Genomic DNA, 15,831 nt, shown 5'->3' on the forward strand with positions numbered 1-15,831 from the left:
GACGAGACCAGCTTCCTAGTGCTACGGAGCCGAGCACGGCCCTGCTGCCCGGGCCCCAGAGCGGGAGAGCAGGCACTGCGCAGGCGGGGGCACCCAGGACTCTGGGGGGCCTGCTCCAGCTGTTCCCCAGGTACGCTCCCCACCGCGGGGGCGGGGGGGGCAAAGTGATCAGTGCTTCTTCATCCCCCTTTCCCCGCAGGCTTGTCAGGGACAGAATGTGGGGCTCCTCTTTGCAACCACAGGCCTGGCATCCTCTTTTTTTTTAAAATTAAGGTTTTATTTCTTTATTGGACAGAGAGAGGCAGCCAGCGAGAGAGGCAACACAAGCAGGGGGAGTGGGAGAGGAAGCAGCAGGCTCCCAGCAGGGTGCGTGATGCGGGGCTAGATCCCAGGACTCTGGGATCACGCCCTGAGCCAAAGGCAGATGCTTAACCGCTGTGCCACCCAGGCGCCCCAACAGGCCTGGCATCCTCTTGATGCAAAGAGAATGTTCGGGGAACTTACGCGCTCAGATGTTAAGAGTGAGGTAACGTCCCCTGCGACCAGGCTGGGGCCGGAGAGGCCGGGCCAGATGTGTCCAGCTGCGGGAGGGAGCACAGGTCCGCTGAGGCTCACCTGCAGAGACGTGAGCCCATCGGCTGGGAATTCCATATATCCTGCAGACTGGGAAGTAAGATTCCTTCCAGGAGGGATGACAACAGACGGTGGGGGGGTGGGTAGGAGAGGTCGAATTAGAATTACCATCTCTGCTACCCACCCATATACACACAATCCGGGAGGAAGGCAGGGTGCTGGGTTAGAGAAGAAACAAGAGTGACGGGGGAGGGAAGGCTCCTGCCAAGGCCGAAAGGACACGGGCCGACACCGCTACCATGAGTGACCTTGAGCAAGTCACCTCAGCTCTGCGAGCGGATGTGCCTCAAGAGGATTTTCGCCTCACTGGGGACTGAATGCACATACAGGAAATGGCTCATCAACCGTCTAGTGTTCACAGGACCGAAGGCAGGGAGGTCAGAGGTTCCTCTGGTTTCCAGCATCACTGGGGGAGGGCTGTCCAGGGCTCCCAGCGTTCTGGAGGGGCTGCTTCCAAGGGGAACAAGTCCGTTCTTTTCAGACACTGGCCCAGGTTTAAAATAATATGGAACCAATATAACACTGTGATCAGAGAGAAAGCTGGCTGCCTCTTTGCCTGAATTATCCAGATAATTCCATTAGCCTGTCCCAAAAATATCCTGATAGTCCTGGTTTCCATGCCGAAGCCCACTTTCCCTGGCAGCGTGGTTTGGAGAGTTTTCCTGGTCTAGGTGTGTGAACAGGCACTAAAATCTACCAAAGCTCTTGAAAGGAAACAGAAGGAATGCCAAACGCTCCAGAGTCTTCCATGCTATAGCTTTGCAGTGCAACTAGGAACTTTCCTAGTGTAGACTTGGGGGCCAGCACCACTCCTGTGGGCTCCTGACTTGGTCATACCAGCCCATGGCACCTCCTGCCATGACCGTGAACCTTCTGGGCCTCGTTTTCAGGTTCTCTTAAGTGGAGAGGTGCATGCATGCTTCTTGCTGGCTTGAGAGTGAGAGGAGATCACGTAGGCCCGGAGCCTGACCCTGGGTCTGCTCCTCGCACGGCAGTGCTGGCAGCAGCAGCTACGGGAGAGAAGGAAACGCCCAGCAGCCTGAGGCCTGGACATCGCCCTCCCTCTTCACGTGGAGTGGGAGCACGGAGGTGGGAGTGGGGGGGACCCCAAAATGTTGAGGTCTGTGTTTTGTAAGCTGAGAAAAGTAATGGACAGTTTTATGTATCCAGAGAGAGCTTTGACACAGGAGCTGGACCGACCTGTGTTATCTATCCCCCCCAAAGCACAGCCAAGTGGAGTCTTGATTCTTTCCAAATGCAATATAGTGGACAACTCACAAAATGGCTTGATTTCCGATGTTTGGGATCAACTGAGAATATGTTTATTTAAAAGCAATTTTAAATATTAAAAAAAGTAGAAATTAACACATACAGTACTGAAAAATGGTCACATTAAATACATGTGAAATGACAAGCGTACTGATGTCTGGTGGTAACATCCACATGAGAGTTTGGAACTTGCCTGGTGCCACTACGGATTCCTACACGACACGCAGAAGTTCTAGGCAATAAAAAAATAAATAGCAATTGCTGTTCAACAGTAAAATAAGACACAGACTATTTGCAGAATGTAACTTTCCCCTCTGGGGGAAAAAAAGAACTAATTAACTATTTTTTTTCATAAGGTTCCATACCTTCAAAATACTATATCATGTACAAAATTGCAGATCGTGGCTCACTGAGTTTAATAAGAATATCAGATTCACACTCGACCAAGATCACCAAAGGTATTCATACCTAGCTGTCCTATGTCCCACAGTCAGCTGGATTAGAGAGCACTCAAATTCCTCACGGAGAAGAAAAACAAAACCAGAGGAAAGAAAAAAGGTATTAAAAAATGCGCTTGTGTAAGTTGCAGCAAAAGAAGAAAAAGAACAGACAATGACTCCATGTAATTTCAGACATGTAGGTTTTGAGCTTTTTAGAAAACCAGTTTATTTTGAGAACAGCTGAAAATACTGTAGGCCACAAAAATGAATAGTTCTTTAATGCAACTAAAAATGTGTACTTGGACGAACCAGGCCCCTAGGTCCCTTCGGACGGTGACTTCCTGTCCTGACACCAGTGCGGCCAGTGAGCCGGGGCTGCAGATGCCCAGCCGCCCGGCCCCAGGCTCCGGGGGCTCACCTTCTGTGCGGGGCCCGCGGGGCTCACAGGACCACCCCCCCGCCCCAGGTGGCAACTGCTTAAAATCACTTTCCAGGAACAGCTGAGAAGTTGTGTTGCAGGTCTGTCATGCAAGGTTTACTTATTAGGTGGTTATTCAAAGTTTTCATGGTACTCACTTAAGCAGAACTAAATGAATATTCGCTGAGCACAGAGACTCTGTTAAAGAGGGCTTTTCCTAGGGGTCCGGTGGGGAGTTGTGCTTCTGTGAAATGAACCTTCCTCTCTTACCGCCGAGGTTATCGGCTTAGCAGGATCAGCTTTCTGTGCGGTTGCCAACAGAGCCGTTTATGCAAACGTGATGCCAGAAGGACACGGGGGCTTCGGAATCAAGAGAGCCGCCCCGCTGACCGGGGTGGGCACCCGCCGTGTTCTTTTCAAAGTCCAGACCGACGGCCACGGCTGCGAGCTCATGGGGCTGCTGTTCCAGTGGTCGGATGGACACGGCCTGGACAGGAGGACACGGAGGGAGACTCACAGCGCCATGCGCTGTGGCGGCCGAGCGCCTGGCTGTGAAGTGGCTCGACGGTAACGCGGCTACGGAACAGAGCTTAACACTGGCACGCTCGCCTCCGATGGGGGCACACGCAAGAGCACGGAGGGAGGAGAGGCTGGTTTCAGCACCCGGATTCTGTGGCGGGGAAATGGTGTGAAGGGCTGACTTTTAAGTTTTGTCATCTTCGTGAATCATCTTTTCACGTGTTTAAACTGATCAAAGACAAAACTAAGAAAATAATTTAAATTGATGTGTTCGGGGCTTTAACACAGGTGAAGGACGCTAATTCAGAAGAGGATATGGAACTTCACACTCTGAGAAAGCCGAATGACTGACTAGAAACAGATATTGTTGCAACCTTATAATTTCTGCTTTAATGGCGATCAAGTTAAAAAAATGTACAGTTCCACTTGTCCATACTATTCCTTTATAAAAGGCAGATTTCGGGTAAGCTTCTAAAGGCATGCATAATGTAGAGGCTAATGCTTCCTGGCGGTCCTTGGTTCCTGAAAGTTGAGCTTCATCAGGTGTGTTTTAAGCTTTTGTCAAAATAGTCGTGAAGGATATGTTATTTTTGCATAATGAGGTAATATCTCAGGGGCGGGCACTCCTCACCAGAAGACCGTATACACCCACTTGGCCTAACCTGCACAAGGCTGCGGGGAGCGTAAAATGCCACCAAAGGTGTTGGGTCGCTGAATAGTTTGCCGAAGGAATAACACTTACATTGAACCGAGCACTTCTCTGTAATAAATACCACAGTCGGTTTTTGTAGCTGTAAACTGTGTACACAGATAAACTACAGGCTGGTCTGTCGTGGAGCTCAAAGTTTCACCTGGAAAACAGAACCCACCTCTTCGCTAATGTCGCATTTTCAGTAACACAATTGAGAATACTGTTTTGTTAGGAACACAGAGTCATTCTCTGCCTTTCAACGGTCGCTGGAGACCACTCTTATTTGCAGAGCCAGCAGTTCCTAGATGCCTGGTTTTGTCTGTCTGCTGGGAAAACAGCAGAGAGATGAAGTGCTAGATACCCAGGACGGCTCTGGCAGACCAGTAAGGCGCGCCGGGTCCCAGGCCCCCCTAACACCGGCGAGGGCAGAAGCCCACAGGGTATTTACAGCACACACCATGTCCTCTCCTGAGGTGGCCCTTCCGGGAGTCTCTCATTCTGTAACAGCAGCTATATACACACGTGGGCACGGGGTTATGCGGAGGCAGCAGTCTTGCATGAGGATGTGGACAATCTTAAGGTTCTGCTTTTTGCTAGTCGGACAGGATGTGAACAAAGGACACCGGAAAGACCCCCTTCCTTTCGGGCTGTCCTTCAATATGCCCAATCTGTAGGGAGAAGAGAGAGTCGTCAGGCTGGAGGCCACTGGCAGCTGCCCGGTGACAAGCCCCGTGGGTCACTGTCCCCGTGGACCTGGCCCACAGGCCTGCAGGGGAGTGCATGCTGACCCGCCCCCACTCTTGGAAGATGACACACAATTGTAACAGAATAACTAACAACAGGAGGTACAGCCCATTCCGCCCTTGTATGTGGCTCTCACCGTGTACAATTGGCCGTCCTGTGAGGGAGTGCTTCCTGGGGTCCTCATCTTATACCTGGAGTGTTAATTCCCGCCCCCCGCCCCCCCCCCGACAGGTAGAAGAACCTGGCCTCACACAGGCTACAGACTCCAGGGTCCAAGCTCTTCCCCGGGTGCTCAATGCCTTTCCTGCTGAGCGACCTCAGACAAACGTTGCTAGGCCTCTTGTCTGTAAAATGGGGCTAAAATACCCTTTCCTCTCAGACCTGTGGTGAGATTACATAAAAAATCACACAGATGGGAAGGGCTGCTCTGGACCAGAACTTGTTTGCTGTGGGGGGAAGGAGACGGTGAGGGCCTGAGACGGACGGTGGCCTCTGGCAACTCTCCTGTCTGCCCGAGCCTGTGACCACAGTCATCCGTGAAAACTTCCCAGTGATCTCAGACCAATACTCAGTGGATTAAAGAGAATCCCACTGCAAGCCTTCAACAGAAAAGACCAGGACGTGCATACTGGCTCCAAATGACAAATGCAGACAGAGGAGGGTGGCGTTCGGAGCCAGGCCAGACCAGCTCTCATCTCCCTCCATAAAACACCCGTGGGGTCCACGGTGGCTGGAGCAGGAGCTGCGGGGCAAGTCTGGGCTGCCTGACGGATCTACCAGGTCTGTGACCTTGGGCCGCCACCGGGGCTCCTGGGCATGCTTCTCTCATCCTGACGGTGGAACTGACTGCTGGCCGGGAGCACCCACCTCACAGGGCCTTACTCAGTTGGCGTCCTGCATGTGAGCGGGTTTTGTGAAACTGGAAATCACTGGTGGCATGGGCGGCATTGTTTTTATGTGTGGCTCGGCAGATGTGCTGACAGCACATGGAATCTCCGAGGACGATGCTAGAGGCACCAGTGGAAACCTGCCGCTTACTCCCTCTGGGTCCTCCGCTGTCATCCTTGGTTTCTTAGCAAAGGATCTGATCACCGCCTGCTTATAATATTAATGCATCACCAAGTGAGCTCTTGGGACAACCTTGTGAGGTGGGGTTACTCCTGTCCCATTTCTGAGCAGGAAACAGGCTTTCGGAAGGGACACGCCTTAGCCAAGGCCATAGGAACGACTCAGTGACTCACGCCAGGGCCCTCAGAGCCCATCTGCTTGTCATGATTCTAACGTGGCTCCCGAGCAGGCTCCATGCCAGGAGCAGGCCCAACCCTAACAGAGGCAGGAAGGGCCATGGGGACCACCCCCAGCTCATCCCTCCCCGAGAGAGAGAAGCCTCATCGCTTCCTTCGGGGCGTTTCGGCTTGGGCACCCTGCACATTCAGAGCCAGTAATTCTGTTCTCCCAAGCATCCCTGGCTTCCACTGGCCAGAAGCTCAGAGCATCCCCCTCCCGGGTCCTGACAATTGAAACTCTGACACTGCCAAAGGTCCCCGGAGAGCAAAACTGCCCCTGCCTGAGAGCCGCTGCTTTGGTCCAAGCAGAATCCCTACGGCTGTGATCAAGCATCTGGAGGCGCTCGCTCTCCAGGCCCTGAGGAAGAAAAGCCAAAGGTGTATGCACACCTGTACGTGTGTGTACGCGTGTGTACGCGTGTGTACGTGCACGTGTGTTTCTGGGCCCTAGCACACTCTGCTGGCTCCGCCATGAACCACAGGTCCCTTTCTCAGCAGACAGAACAGGGTCCCCTGGGCTGGTGGAACACAGGCTGCCACGGAAACAGAATCTCCATACTGATGCTGGGAAACACTCAGCCAGGAGACACGTAAGGCCACCATTCAGGCTTTGGGCTCAGAGATGCTTCGGAATCTTGACTGCTGGCTCCTAGCTGTGTCACATGCACAGCCTTCCCGAGCTTTCGTCTCACATCTGACAGAGCAGGAAATGCCTGCGGCTCACAGGCTGTATGATCACGAGGGTTAAGCAGAGGCGCACGTTAATTCTCCCGAGCCAGGTTCAAAGCTCGGCGGCTGCGTCTCCAGCACGACCTCAGCGAGAGAAGACAGCCAGCAAGAACGCTGGAGGGTCGGCGAGGCGGCCGGCAGGATGCGGGCCCCGGGGCGTGCGCCCGAGTACATACCCACCACTCCTGGTCCTCCTCCCCTGTGACGACAATCACTTCCCCCTCCGTGAAGGTGAGCTCATCGTCATTGTCCGCCTGGCAGTCGTAGATGGTCTTCACTCGCCTCACCTTGTTCTTCCCCTTCAAGACAGAAACGGGGCTTTAGCGCGAGAAAAGGACACGCTAACCTTGGGCGCTGAGCCTCAGTTGTTCCTCTGTCAAGGGGGAGGCCCGTCCGCCAGGCGCCCAGGTGCTGTGTGCTCCCTCTCTTCCCCGAGCGCGAGGACGGAGCCTGGCATTCGGGAGGGCACACTGCCCATCATTTTCACGGGAAAGCAAACTATGGGTGGGGATCGAAAGCCAGCCTCACCGAAACCCCTGAGGCTCCCTGCCCTCCCCCGCCCCCAACAGCAGCTTGCAGAGATGACAGCAGAGTCTAAAAATGGTTTTGGGAAACATGATGTAAAGAAAAATGTGCAGCTTCTGCATACTGAATGCACAGCATAAACAAATCTCTCAGTCCCCTCACGCAAAGTACTAAGTCAGCACATGCTGGTTAAACAGGGCGGCGGCCCGGGGTGGGAGGATTCCAGGCAGTTCCCCAAAATGTTCTAATTTGTGATCAGTTTTCACTTGCGCTTTTATCTGTTGGACTTCTGGTTCTTTGCAAACAGGAAGATGGGAATAGAGAAGTCATCTTCTAAAGGAGGTTTCTAGTGCCTAGCTCATTGAGTACTCAGTATTAAAGAAAGCAAGCAGTGTCTCTCCATATTTTGGGTCAAATGACTTCTCTCTGTGCCCTGGTGTCTCCCTCAGTGCCCCTGCTCCTTTCTGCCGCCCGTCCAGGGGTGGTGCTGGCTGGAGGGACCGCGGCTGTGTAAGGCTTAGTTGTCTCAGCTCCAAGGCCCGCAGGGGATCCCTGAACATGGGGAGGATTAAACGAGGGCATAAAACCACTGTCAAGTACAGAGCAGGACCGGGATCTTGCACAAGGCCGTCGGGGGGCCTGGGCTTCCGGGACAGTGCCCTTGTGGAGAGCAAATGCGCCTGCTGTACCGAATATGGTGCTCTCCAGCCCGTGCGAGAATGGGTTTTGTTTTCCTGACCCTTCCTTTAGTGTGGAGGGGCCACACTCTATGGCAATGCTGTGTTGATAATGAGCAGGGGCAGGACTGCTGTGTGGAGTTCGGCTCCCTCATTAACCGTGCTCCTCCGCCTGGGAAGCCAGTGCCCCCGCTGGGGTGCAGCCGAGGGCAGGACCAACAGCCACTGAATCCTCCGGGAGCACTTGTGCAAACAAGAGGTTTTTTTGGAAAAGAGCATTTTTATATTAAAATAAAACTGGTACATTTTAGAGTAGAAAGCATCTCATGCAAAGGCGGGAATGTGGGATTTCACCCGAATTCTGCCTGTGCCAGTCTCTCGGGGCTTTGCCTTGGCTCCTGTGGGAAAACGCAGTGAGAAGAACTGAGTGGACGATTCTCAGAACCGTGAGAGGGAACCTGTCTTCTTGTGACTCTAAGAAAGGAAAAGTGTCATCGTCCCGGCTCTAAGACAAGGGTGACCCCTTGCCGAGCGTCTGCCTGGTGCCGCTCCTTGGTCACCGCACTCAACTGCCCCTGAACTCAGCTGCTGTGCACAAGGGCCCAGAAAAGTAATGGGCTCAGGTCACGTAGCGAGAGCCGGTCGAGAAGCCCGGCTGCTGGAGTCCAGCGCCCGCGTCCCTAACCACTGGGCTCCGCTCCACCGTGCTGCCGGAACCACAACCAGTGCAGGTGAGCAAGCTCGTGATTTTTCTGTGTTGCTGGAGCACACACCCTCCTGCTGGGTTTTGGAGCGCGGCAGAGGGTTGCAAAAGCCTCAGAATTGGCGTCTACCCACCGTATTGATTTTCCTGGGCAGCGGGACGGGCGTCTCTGGCAGGGTGGGTGTCAGCTCATTGGAGTCTTCAGATGCTTGCTTTTGGACGGCATCTCGGGACTGCACGTTTGGGGAGAGATCTGCCGGCTGTGACTTCTGGGTGATGTCGGGGGGCTGCTGGGCCTTGGGGGAGACCTCTCCGGTCTGGGACTTTGCCAGCAGGTCCCCCAGCTGCGGTCTGGGAGGCAGGTCCTTCATCTGCGGCTTGGGAGGTAAGTCTGCCAGCTGGGGTTTGGGTGGCAGGTCGCCCAGCTGTGGCTTGGGGGGCAGTTCTCCTGGCTTCGGTGGCAAATCTCCGATCTGGGGTTTGGGTGCCAGTTCTGTGGGCTTCGGAGGCAGGTCTCCAGGGGGCGGCTTCTGCGGTAACTCTGCCAACTGGGATGACTTCTGGAAGATCTCGGGTGGGATGTTGGCTTTGTCTAGGGAGAGGTGATGGCTGGTTTCTGTTTTCCTTAGTGCCACTGCGGGAAGCAAGCACAGAGAGGGAGGTCACCGGAGGGGACCCCAAGGCAGGGAAGCGCTGCCCCCTCCTTCGGCCACTGGGAGCACCGGTGGAGAGTGTGTGCCCGCTCCAGGGCCAGACCCAGGTGCGCACTGCCCGTTCACAGATCAAAGTTGGAAGCCTGGAAGGCGTCTACATGACCATAAGTGATTTCATGCCTCAGTTACGGAAGAACAGGATGTCCAAACTAACCCAGAATTAAAAAAAAACAAAAACAAACATGACTAGAATACAAACAGGTTACAGAAAATTAGAAGTATACAGTTAGGTTCTCCACAAGCCTACCACCTAAACGTAGCCATTTACAGTAATGTGCCGTACTTCCTTCTGGACTCTTCCACGTGTTTTCCGTAGATAAAACTTTGATCTGCTTTTATCTATATACCACTTTAGCAAGAGTATTTGCCAGGTCAATAAAATTCCTCCAGCAGCAATATGTAATTTTGTTTTGAAAGATTTTATTTATTCATCTGAGAGAGAGAGTTAGAGAGAGCACAAGTGGGGTAGCAGGCAGAGGGAGAAGCAGACTCCCCACTGAGCAGGGAGCCCGATGTGGACTCAATCCCGGGACCCTAGGATCACGATCACCCTAGGATGTGAGCCGAAGGCAGACTCTTAACTGACTGAGCCACCCAGGTGCCCAGCAGTACATCATTTTTAATGTTGCATTCTGTCCCGTTCTGTAGCTGTATCAGAATTTATTATGATTCTCCATGTCTCTAGAATTCCCATACTACCTAAGAGGTCAAAGGTCTCCTCCCTCCCCCCCAAGGGAACCTCTGCTACATTTTGGTGATACGGCCACATGTTCTGAATCCCATACATGGCTTACAGCACATACTTTGTCTGCAATTTCGTTTCTTGCCCACGTAATATGTTTGGGAGAACTTGCTAGGCAGGTCCTCCCGATTCTCTGTACGGTCGTGGCTGTCGTTCTGCACCGCTTGGGGATTCTAGTTTGTGGAACCACTCCCACAGCTCTTTGCACAGCTCTGTCGGGGGGACCTAGGGCATTAAGGACACATCTCCAACTCCGGCTCCACCACTTACTTAACTTGCTGTGTGATCTCAGGTCAATGATACAACCTCCCTGTGCCTCCTATTATTTCTAAAACATGAGTTAATACAGGTAAAGAATTTGCCATCAGGACCTGGCAGGCTCTAAGGATCATATAAGAGTATGACCGCTACTGTCAGGCAGGGTTCTTTGAGACCAGGATTTGTATTTTTACTTCTTCCCGGAACTCCGGCTCCTGGCATAGAGGCCAAGCATACAGTATGCATTCAGCAAGGACACAGCTGACTAAGACTCACTGAGTAAGTCACACTAAGAATTTTATTCTAGAAGTACAATATATTCAGAAAGATATTCTTACAAGTTATCAAAAAAGAAAAAAGAAAAGAAAGAAAAAAGAAAAGAAAAGAAAAGAAAAGAAAAGAAAAGAAAAGAAAAGAAGAGAGATGGATCCCAGTGTTGCAAACTGTCCCAAGCTGTACTACGATTGCTTCTGCACGTGGCCTGCTTGGCCACGTCCCAGCTCATGGGCTGGCCCTTGAACTTCAGCTGATGTTGCTCAGCTCAAAGAGTTAAAGCAAGCCAGAGTCCTCTTTTGCAAGTCACAAACTGGGTAAAGGAAAGTCTGAGGCAGGCAGTGAAGGGGGAAGCTGGGGGAACTCCCCCAGCAGCGCGGCTGGCCAGCCTTGCTGTGCGCCACTTACGGGGGAATGGAAACTGTAAATGCTGGGCAGACAGAACCTCAACACATTCAAGTCCGGTTCGAACTGATCCCCTAAGAAGGATCAGAGCCACGAAATGAGATGCTTGTGCTTGAGTGTTCAGCACGGCACCATTCATGGTGGAAAAGGGGCATCCGTGTGGCTGCAATGACAGGGCCTACCTAACACTTCACGGCACCAGACGGCGGAATGCTATGTAGCAGGTAACAGTCATTTGTGATGGAAAATGTTTCTGATGTATTATGTGAAAAAAACACCCCAGCTTAAATTGAAACCTAAAACAAAAAAAACACAGTAGAAAGGATATATCAAATTACGTATGTTGGGTGATATGAGATGGTGGGTGGTTTGTATTTTTCTTCTCTTTGTATTTTTTTAAATCTCCTAGAATGAATACACATGGTTTTACAATAGTTAGAAACAAAATAAGAGAAGAGTTTTTCTTCTAGGGAATCTTGCCCAGCTTCTGGTTATTTTATTTCCAAGCTGGTTTTATGTTTTCCCCTCTCCATTTAAAAGTCCTTTCTGAACTGCTTTAACTCTGAAGCGCTGACAAGCAAACTTTTCCCCAAAACTGGACCACAGAGAGGGCACCGCTGGAGCGAGGCCCATTAAGAGCAAGAGAGGATGGGAATTTCCAGCCCGACCCCCACTCCTTGCAAAAACCCGGGAGGTGATGGTGTAGCTGGGGTGCGCAGGCAGGACTGGGCGGAAGGCAAGGGGATACGGCTCCTTTGAAAGGCAACACCACCCAGAGTACAGGCTACTAAAACGCTTTTCCCTTGGCCATGATCATTCTACTTCTGAGAATGGCTTCGGAGAACATAACTGAAGAAAAGGAGGCAGAGGGAGAAAAAGCCTGCAAACTTCTGGTCCAGATCCCAACCATAGGCGTTGCCAACGGCAGACAGCGGTGTAAGCCAGGCCGGACTCGAGCCCCGGCCAGTGGCCTCGTGCAGCGCTTCTCACACGGGATGGATGAACGATCTGGGCTCTGAGCGTGAACAGCTGCACATTTCACACTAAGAGAGACCATCAGTCGGCATCCACCTCTTGATAGGAGAACACACCACCACCCAGGAAGGAGTTCTGCCAAAGCCTGAGCTTGTGTCTGATGGGGTCTCAGGACCCAACTTCCGACTGACAGGAGATGCGGAGGACACAGAACATGTTTAACAACCGCATGGGGATACAAAATCCAAACTGGAAAAATCTAGAACGAATAACCCAGCTCCTTCAACGTTATGTGTTAGAAAGGGGGAGAGACGCAGGAAGACCTTTAGCCTAAGAAACGTAAAAGGCCAACCAGTCAACTGTCCAGTCAACTGGACCCTACTTCATTCAATCTTGATTTGAACAATTTGCTGAAGAAAAAAAAAAAGTTATTTATGGGACCATCAGAAATGTAAACTGGGTATTTGAAGGTATTAAGAAATTCAGGATTTTAAAAAATCTGATGAAGCGTCTGAGACGTGGTGACGGTGTGGAGCGCGTGGAAGCGGTATGCGGTCCACGTCTGCTACAGACCGACGGGGGGCGGGAAACGGATGGAACAAGCTCAGGTAGGAGCTGATCGTTGTGCAGGTGGGTGATGAACATCTGGGGGTGAGGTGGAGAGGGCTGCGTTACACTGCTCTGTGTTTTACAATATTTTTGTCTATGTTTATCATGGGCAAATTCAAAACCAGTAAAAAGGACAACAAGAGAAAAGAACTGGAGCAGCATAATGAGGCGGTGGTTGGAGGGAGGAGGTCTGGCTGGGATGCTGGCTTCTGGCGGAACGGCTCAGGGTGAACGGCACTAAAAAGGAGGGGCACGTGAAGGGCGTGATCCCGGAGTCAGGGAGGGGCGGGGCTGGTGCAGAAGCACGGGGTCCATCTGAGGACATGACGGGCCACTTCCTGGGTGCCACAGGCAGGCCAGCAGGGGCATATAGCAATGGGGGGGCTCATGTCCTGTCCACTGAGAACACAGACGCGAAGTCGTTTCGAGGAGAGCAGAGAAGGTGTGAAGGAGAGGAGGGCTAGGGCAGTGGCGAGTCAGGGGATCCTGTAGATGGAGGGTGCCAGGCAGCCTCAGGACCGCGTGAGCTCAGCAGTCAGGAAGCAGAGAGGAGTTGCCCTCCTGACTACTTCTCCAGCACGTGCAGGTGTGTGGAGCCAGCCCAGAGCTGGTCAAGCGAGCAGAATCAGCACGGGAGGGGTGTGGGAGAGGAGGAGGAGCGTTAGGAGAGATGATGTTGGCTCAGAAGGGGACGTGGGATGGTGAGAAAGTGGCTGTGGCCATGGGTGGGGGCAGTGGGGCTAAGAATTGCTGCAGTTTGGGAGCAAGAAGAAGGGAGCTGGACAGGGAGGTGGAAGGAATCAGTGGTAGCGTGCGATCGATGGGGAAAGAGCACAGGGCTAAATCAGGGGCAGATCATAGACAGGTGGGAACACCTCAAACTGCTCTGGGATCACAACAGCCCTTCGGGTAGAGGTTAAAAGAAGACAATGACTTGCGATTTTAAAGACTCAGTAAATCTGGGGGAAGCTCCCTCTGTGTTCCATGGAGAATGAACTCGCAGCCCCCTGGGACTCTGATTGTACTACACAGGAGCCCAGTTTCCCAAAGACCTCGGGAGAGAGCTTTCTACCACGACTCCCTAAACTGTGACTTCAGCGGTCAAAGGTCTTCCCGAAATCTACGGAGCACCACGAGCCCTCTGAGCCTCCGTCTGCACCTAACGTGGACCCTCTGGCCTTGCGGGCCTAAGTGAGGGTGGACAGGATGAACCAAAGCGTCCGTGGGTGTTCTCAGCTCCCAAGCTGGAGGGGCGACAAAGAAGAGGGAGCAGATACGACAGCGGACATGCTGGTCCTACGGATGAAAAGCTTGATCAGGATGAAGGAAGACTTGGTCAAAGAACCGAGTGTCTCTACTTGGCAGGGAAGCTGCATTTATAGACACTGCTTTCTTGTACTTCTCAGAGCACGAGCATCTCTACTTTGCATGATGGATGCCATCCAGGGAAGGATTTCTGTGCCACAGAAAGCGAGGGGCTTTCTGAAGCATGATCTCATTTCGTCCTTACAAAACTTCACGAAGCAGGTATTCTTGGCCACCTTTATGGGTGAGGAATCTGAGGCTTCGGGAAGGTTCCGAGTCCCCTGCCCAGGCCACACGGCGAGTGAGTGGCAGAGCTGGTACTGGTTCCCAGGTCTCACTGCTGTGTTTGCAAGAGGAGAAGGAATGGTATCCCCAGGCCCAGGGATGATAACATATCTTCTAGAAAAGGACTGTGGTTTTTTTGGAAAAGTATGGTGTTTTGCTAATCACAAAAACTCAGTTTATAAATATCTTTCTTTATTGAACAAATATTTATTGGGCACCTACTACATGCCAGGTGCTGCTTTGGGCATCTGGGATCAAGCCATGAACTAAAGAGACAGAGACAGCTGTCCCCGTGGAGGGCACCACGACAGTCTAATCATGTGAACACAAGAAAAAGAAATCTTACCTTTCTGAGGTAGTTTAGGAAGAACTCTTGGACCAAGGGCAGTCTTTGCAGAGCTGGTGCTAATTAATAAATAAGAATCATTTAAGATCTCAAAATGCTGTAATATCATTAGTGATCTAATATTCAATGAAATTATTGAGTTATGCTAAGTGAATTCTCTAAAAACCCTTTCAAAATTTCTTTAACAAAAGATTACAGTCTGTTTTCCACAATTCAAAATTTGCCTGGCTGGGGAGGACCCAGAAAAGAGTGAACAGGCCAACTATGAGAACGATAAAGCCACCACCTCCTCCCCTGGAAACCTGTCCTCAGAGGTGACGTCTGAGCGCCCGGTGGAGCACGACCCCGGGGGACCACAAGGAAGTCCGTCTCCTCGTGAGATACGATCTCTCACCCTAACTCTTGCCATCCTCACTTCCAGGGGAGGACACCGAAGTCTGGGGAGTTTCAGCAGAGGGTCCCAAGGCTGGCCAGGAGAGGAACTATAAAAGGAGATCTCGCTCTGTTCAACGCAGCGGCACCAGAGCAGACAGCTTGGGTCTCAGACCTCCAGGCTCTCTGACTTTCCCTCCTCTGGGAGCACTTCCAAAACAAGTAGGGAAGAACACCCAAGTCTCAGGAACAGAAGTCCACCCTGTGGGGTCTGCATAATCCAGTGTTCCTCCCCACGCCCCTGCCACCACCGAAACGCCAGGGCAGTGGGCGGCTCATGTGAGCTGGCATCCACGGTGCTCCTTCAGCAAGAGGCTGGAGCTATTCTCAGAGGACGCCAGGGCCCTACGGCCCCAAGGAGGAACAGTAGCCGAGCACTGGAGTCCTCCGTGCCAAGAGCCCCTCTGAATCTCTCATCTGTCCTCTTCTATCCTATGATGTCCCAGGAATTGGCTTTCCCCTCTTTCTTTCCCAACTGCATTTAAAGGAACAGGGAAAGACAAACCAAACAAACAAAACAGAGTCAAAGAAGAAGATGAAATGCACATGCTGTCACCTCCTAACCACTCTCTCCTCAGCTCTCGTGAGATCCTACTGCCCCTGGGCTATAGACATAACATCCCTGCGAATCTGCAAACAGTGAACCCCTCTGGAGCGTGTGTTTCTCACGTCCGGCCTTGGAATGTTCTCAGGGAAGCACACCGGCCGATTATAGACGTGAGCACGATGGTGATTCCTGACCAAGGCCCTGGGTCAACACTGAACGCCCGTGGGCCCGGGCTGCTTCCTCTGCAAACGAACACGAGGCTGCCGCTGTGTGCATGTGGCTTGATTCTGTTTCAAAAGCATTCTGT

General features: G+C 52.2%; 1 protein-coding gene across 5 annotated transcripts in view; it reads right to left on the reverse strand.

Moving 5' to 3' along the window:
* Positions 1-1,932: 1,932 nt before the first annotated feature.
* ASAP1 (ArfGAP with SH3 domain, ankyrin repeat and PH domain 1) overlaps positions 1,933-15,831 on the reverse strand; it is a 340,245-nt gene continuing 326,346 nt past the window's right edge. For 4 of the 5 annotated variants that reach the window (XM_026495401.4, XM_026495402.4, XM_057307952.1 and 1 more), the window contains 4 exons: positions 14,546-14,604; positions 8,769-9,268; positions 6,906-7,028; positions 1,933-4,638 (listed from right to left, as the gene is read on the reverse strand). In XM_026495401.4, coding sequence (XP_026351186.1) covers positions 4,564-4,638; positions 6,906-7,028; positions 8,769-9,268; positions 14,546-14,604 — 757 coding nt within the window. In that variant the 3' untranslated portion in view covers positions 1,933-4,563. The remainder of the gene's footprint in view (positions 4,639-6,905; positions 7,029-8,768; positions 9,269-14,545; positions 14,605-15,831) is intronic. The other variant, XM_026495403.4, reaches the window with a different exon arrangement.

The sequence above is a fragment of the Ursus arctos genome, unplaced genomic scaffold (assembly GCF_023065955.2).
Source record: "Ursus arctos isolate Adak ecotype North America unplaced genomic scaffold, UrsArc2.0 scaffold_6, whole genome shotgun sequence".
In the NCBI taxonomy this organism is placed as follows: Eukaryota; Metazoa; Chordata; class Mammalia; order Carnivora; family Ursidae; genus Ursus; species Ursus arctos.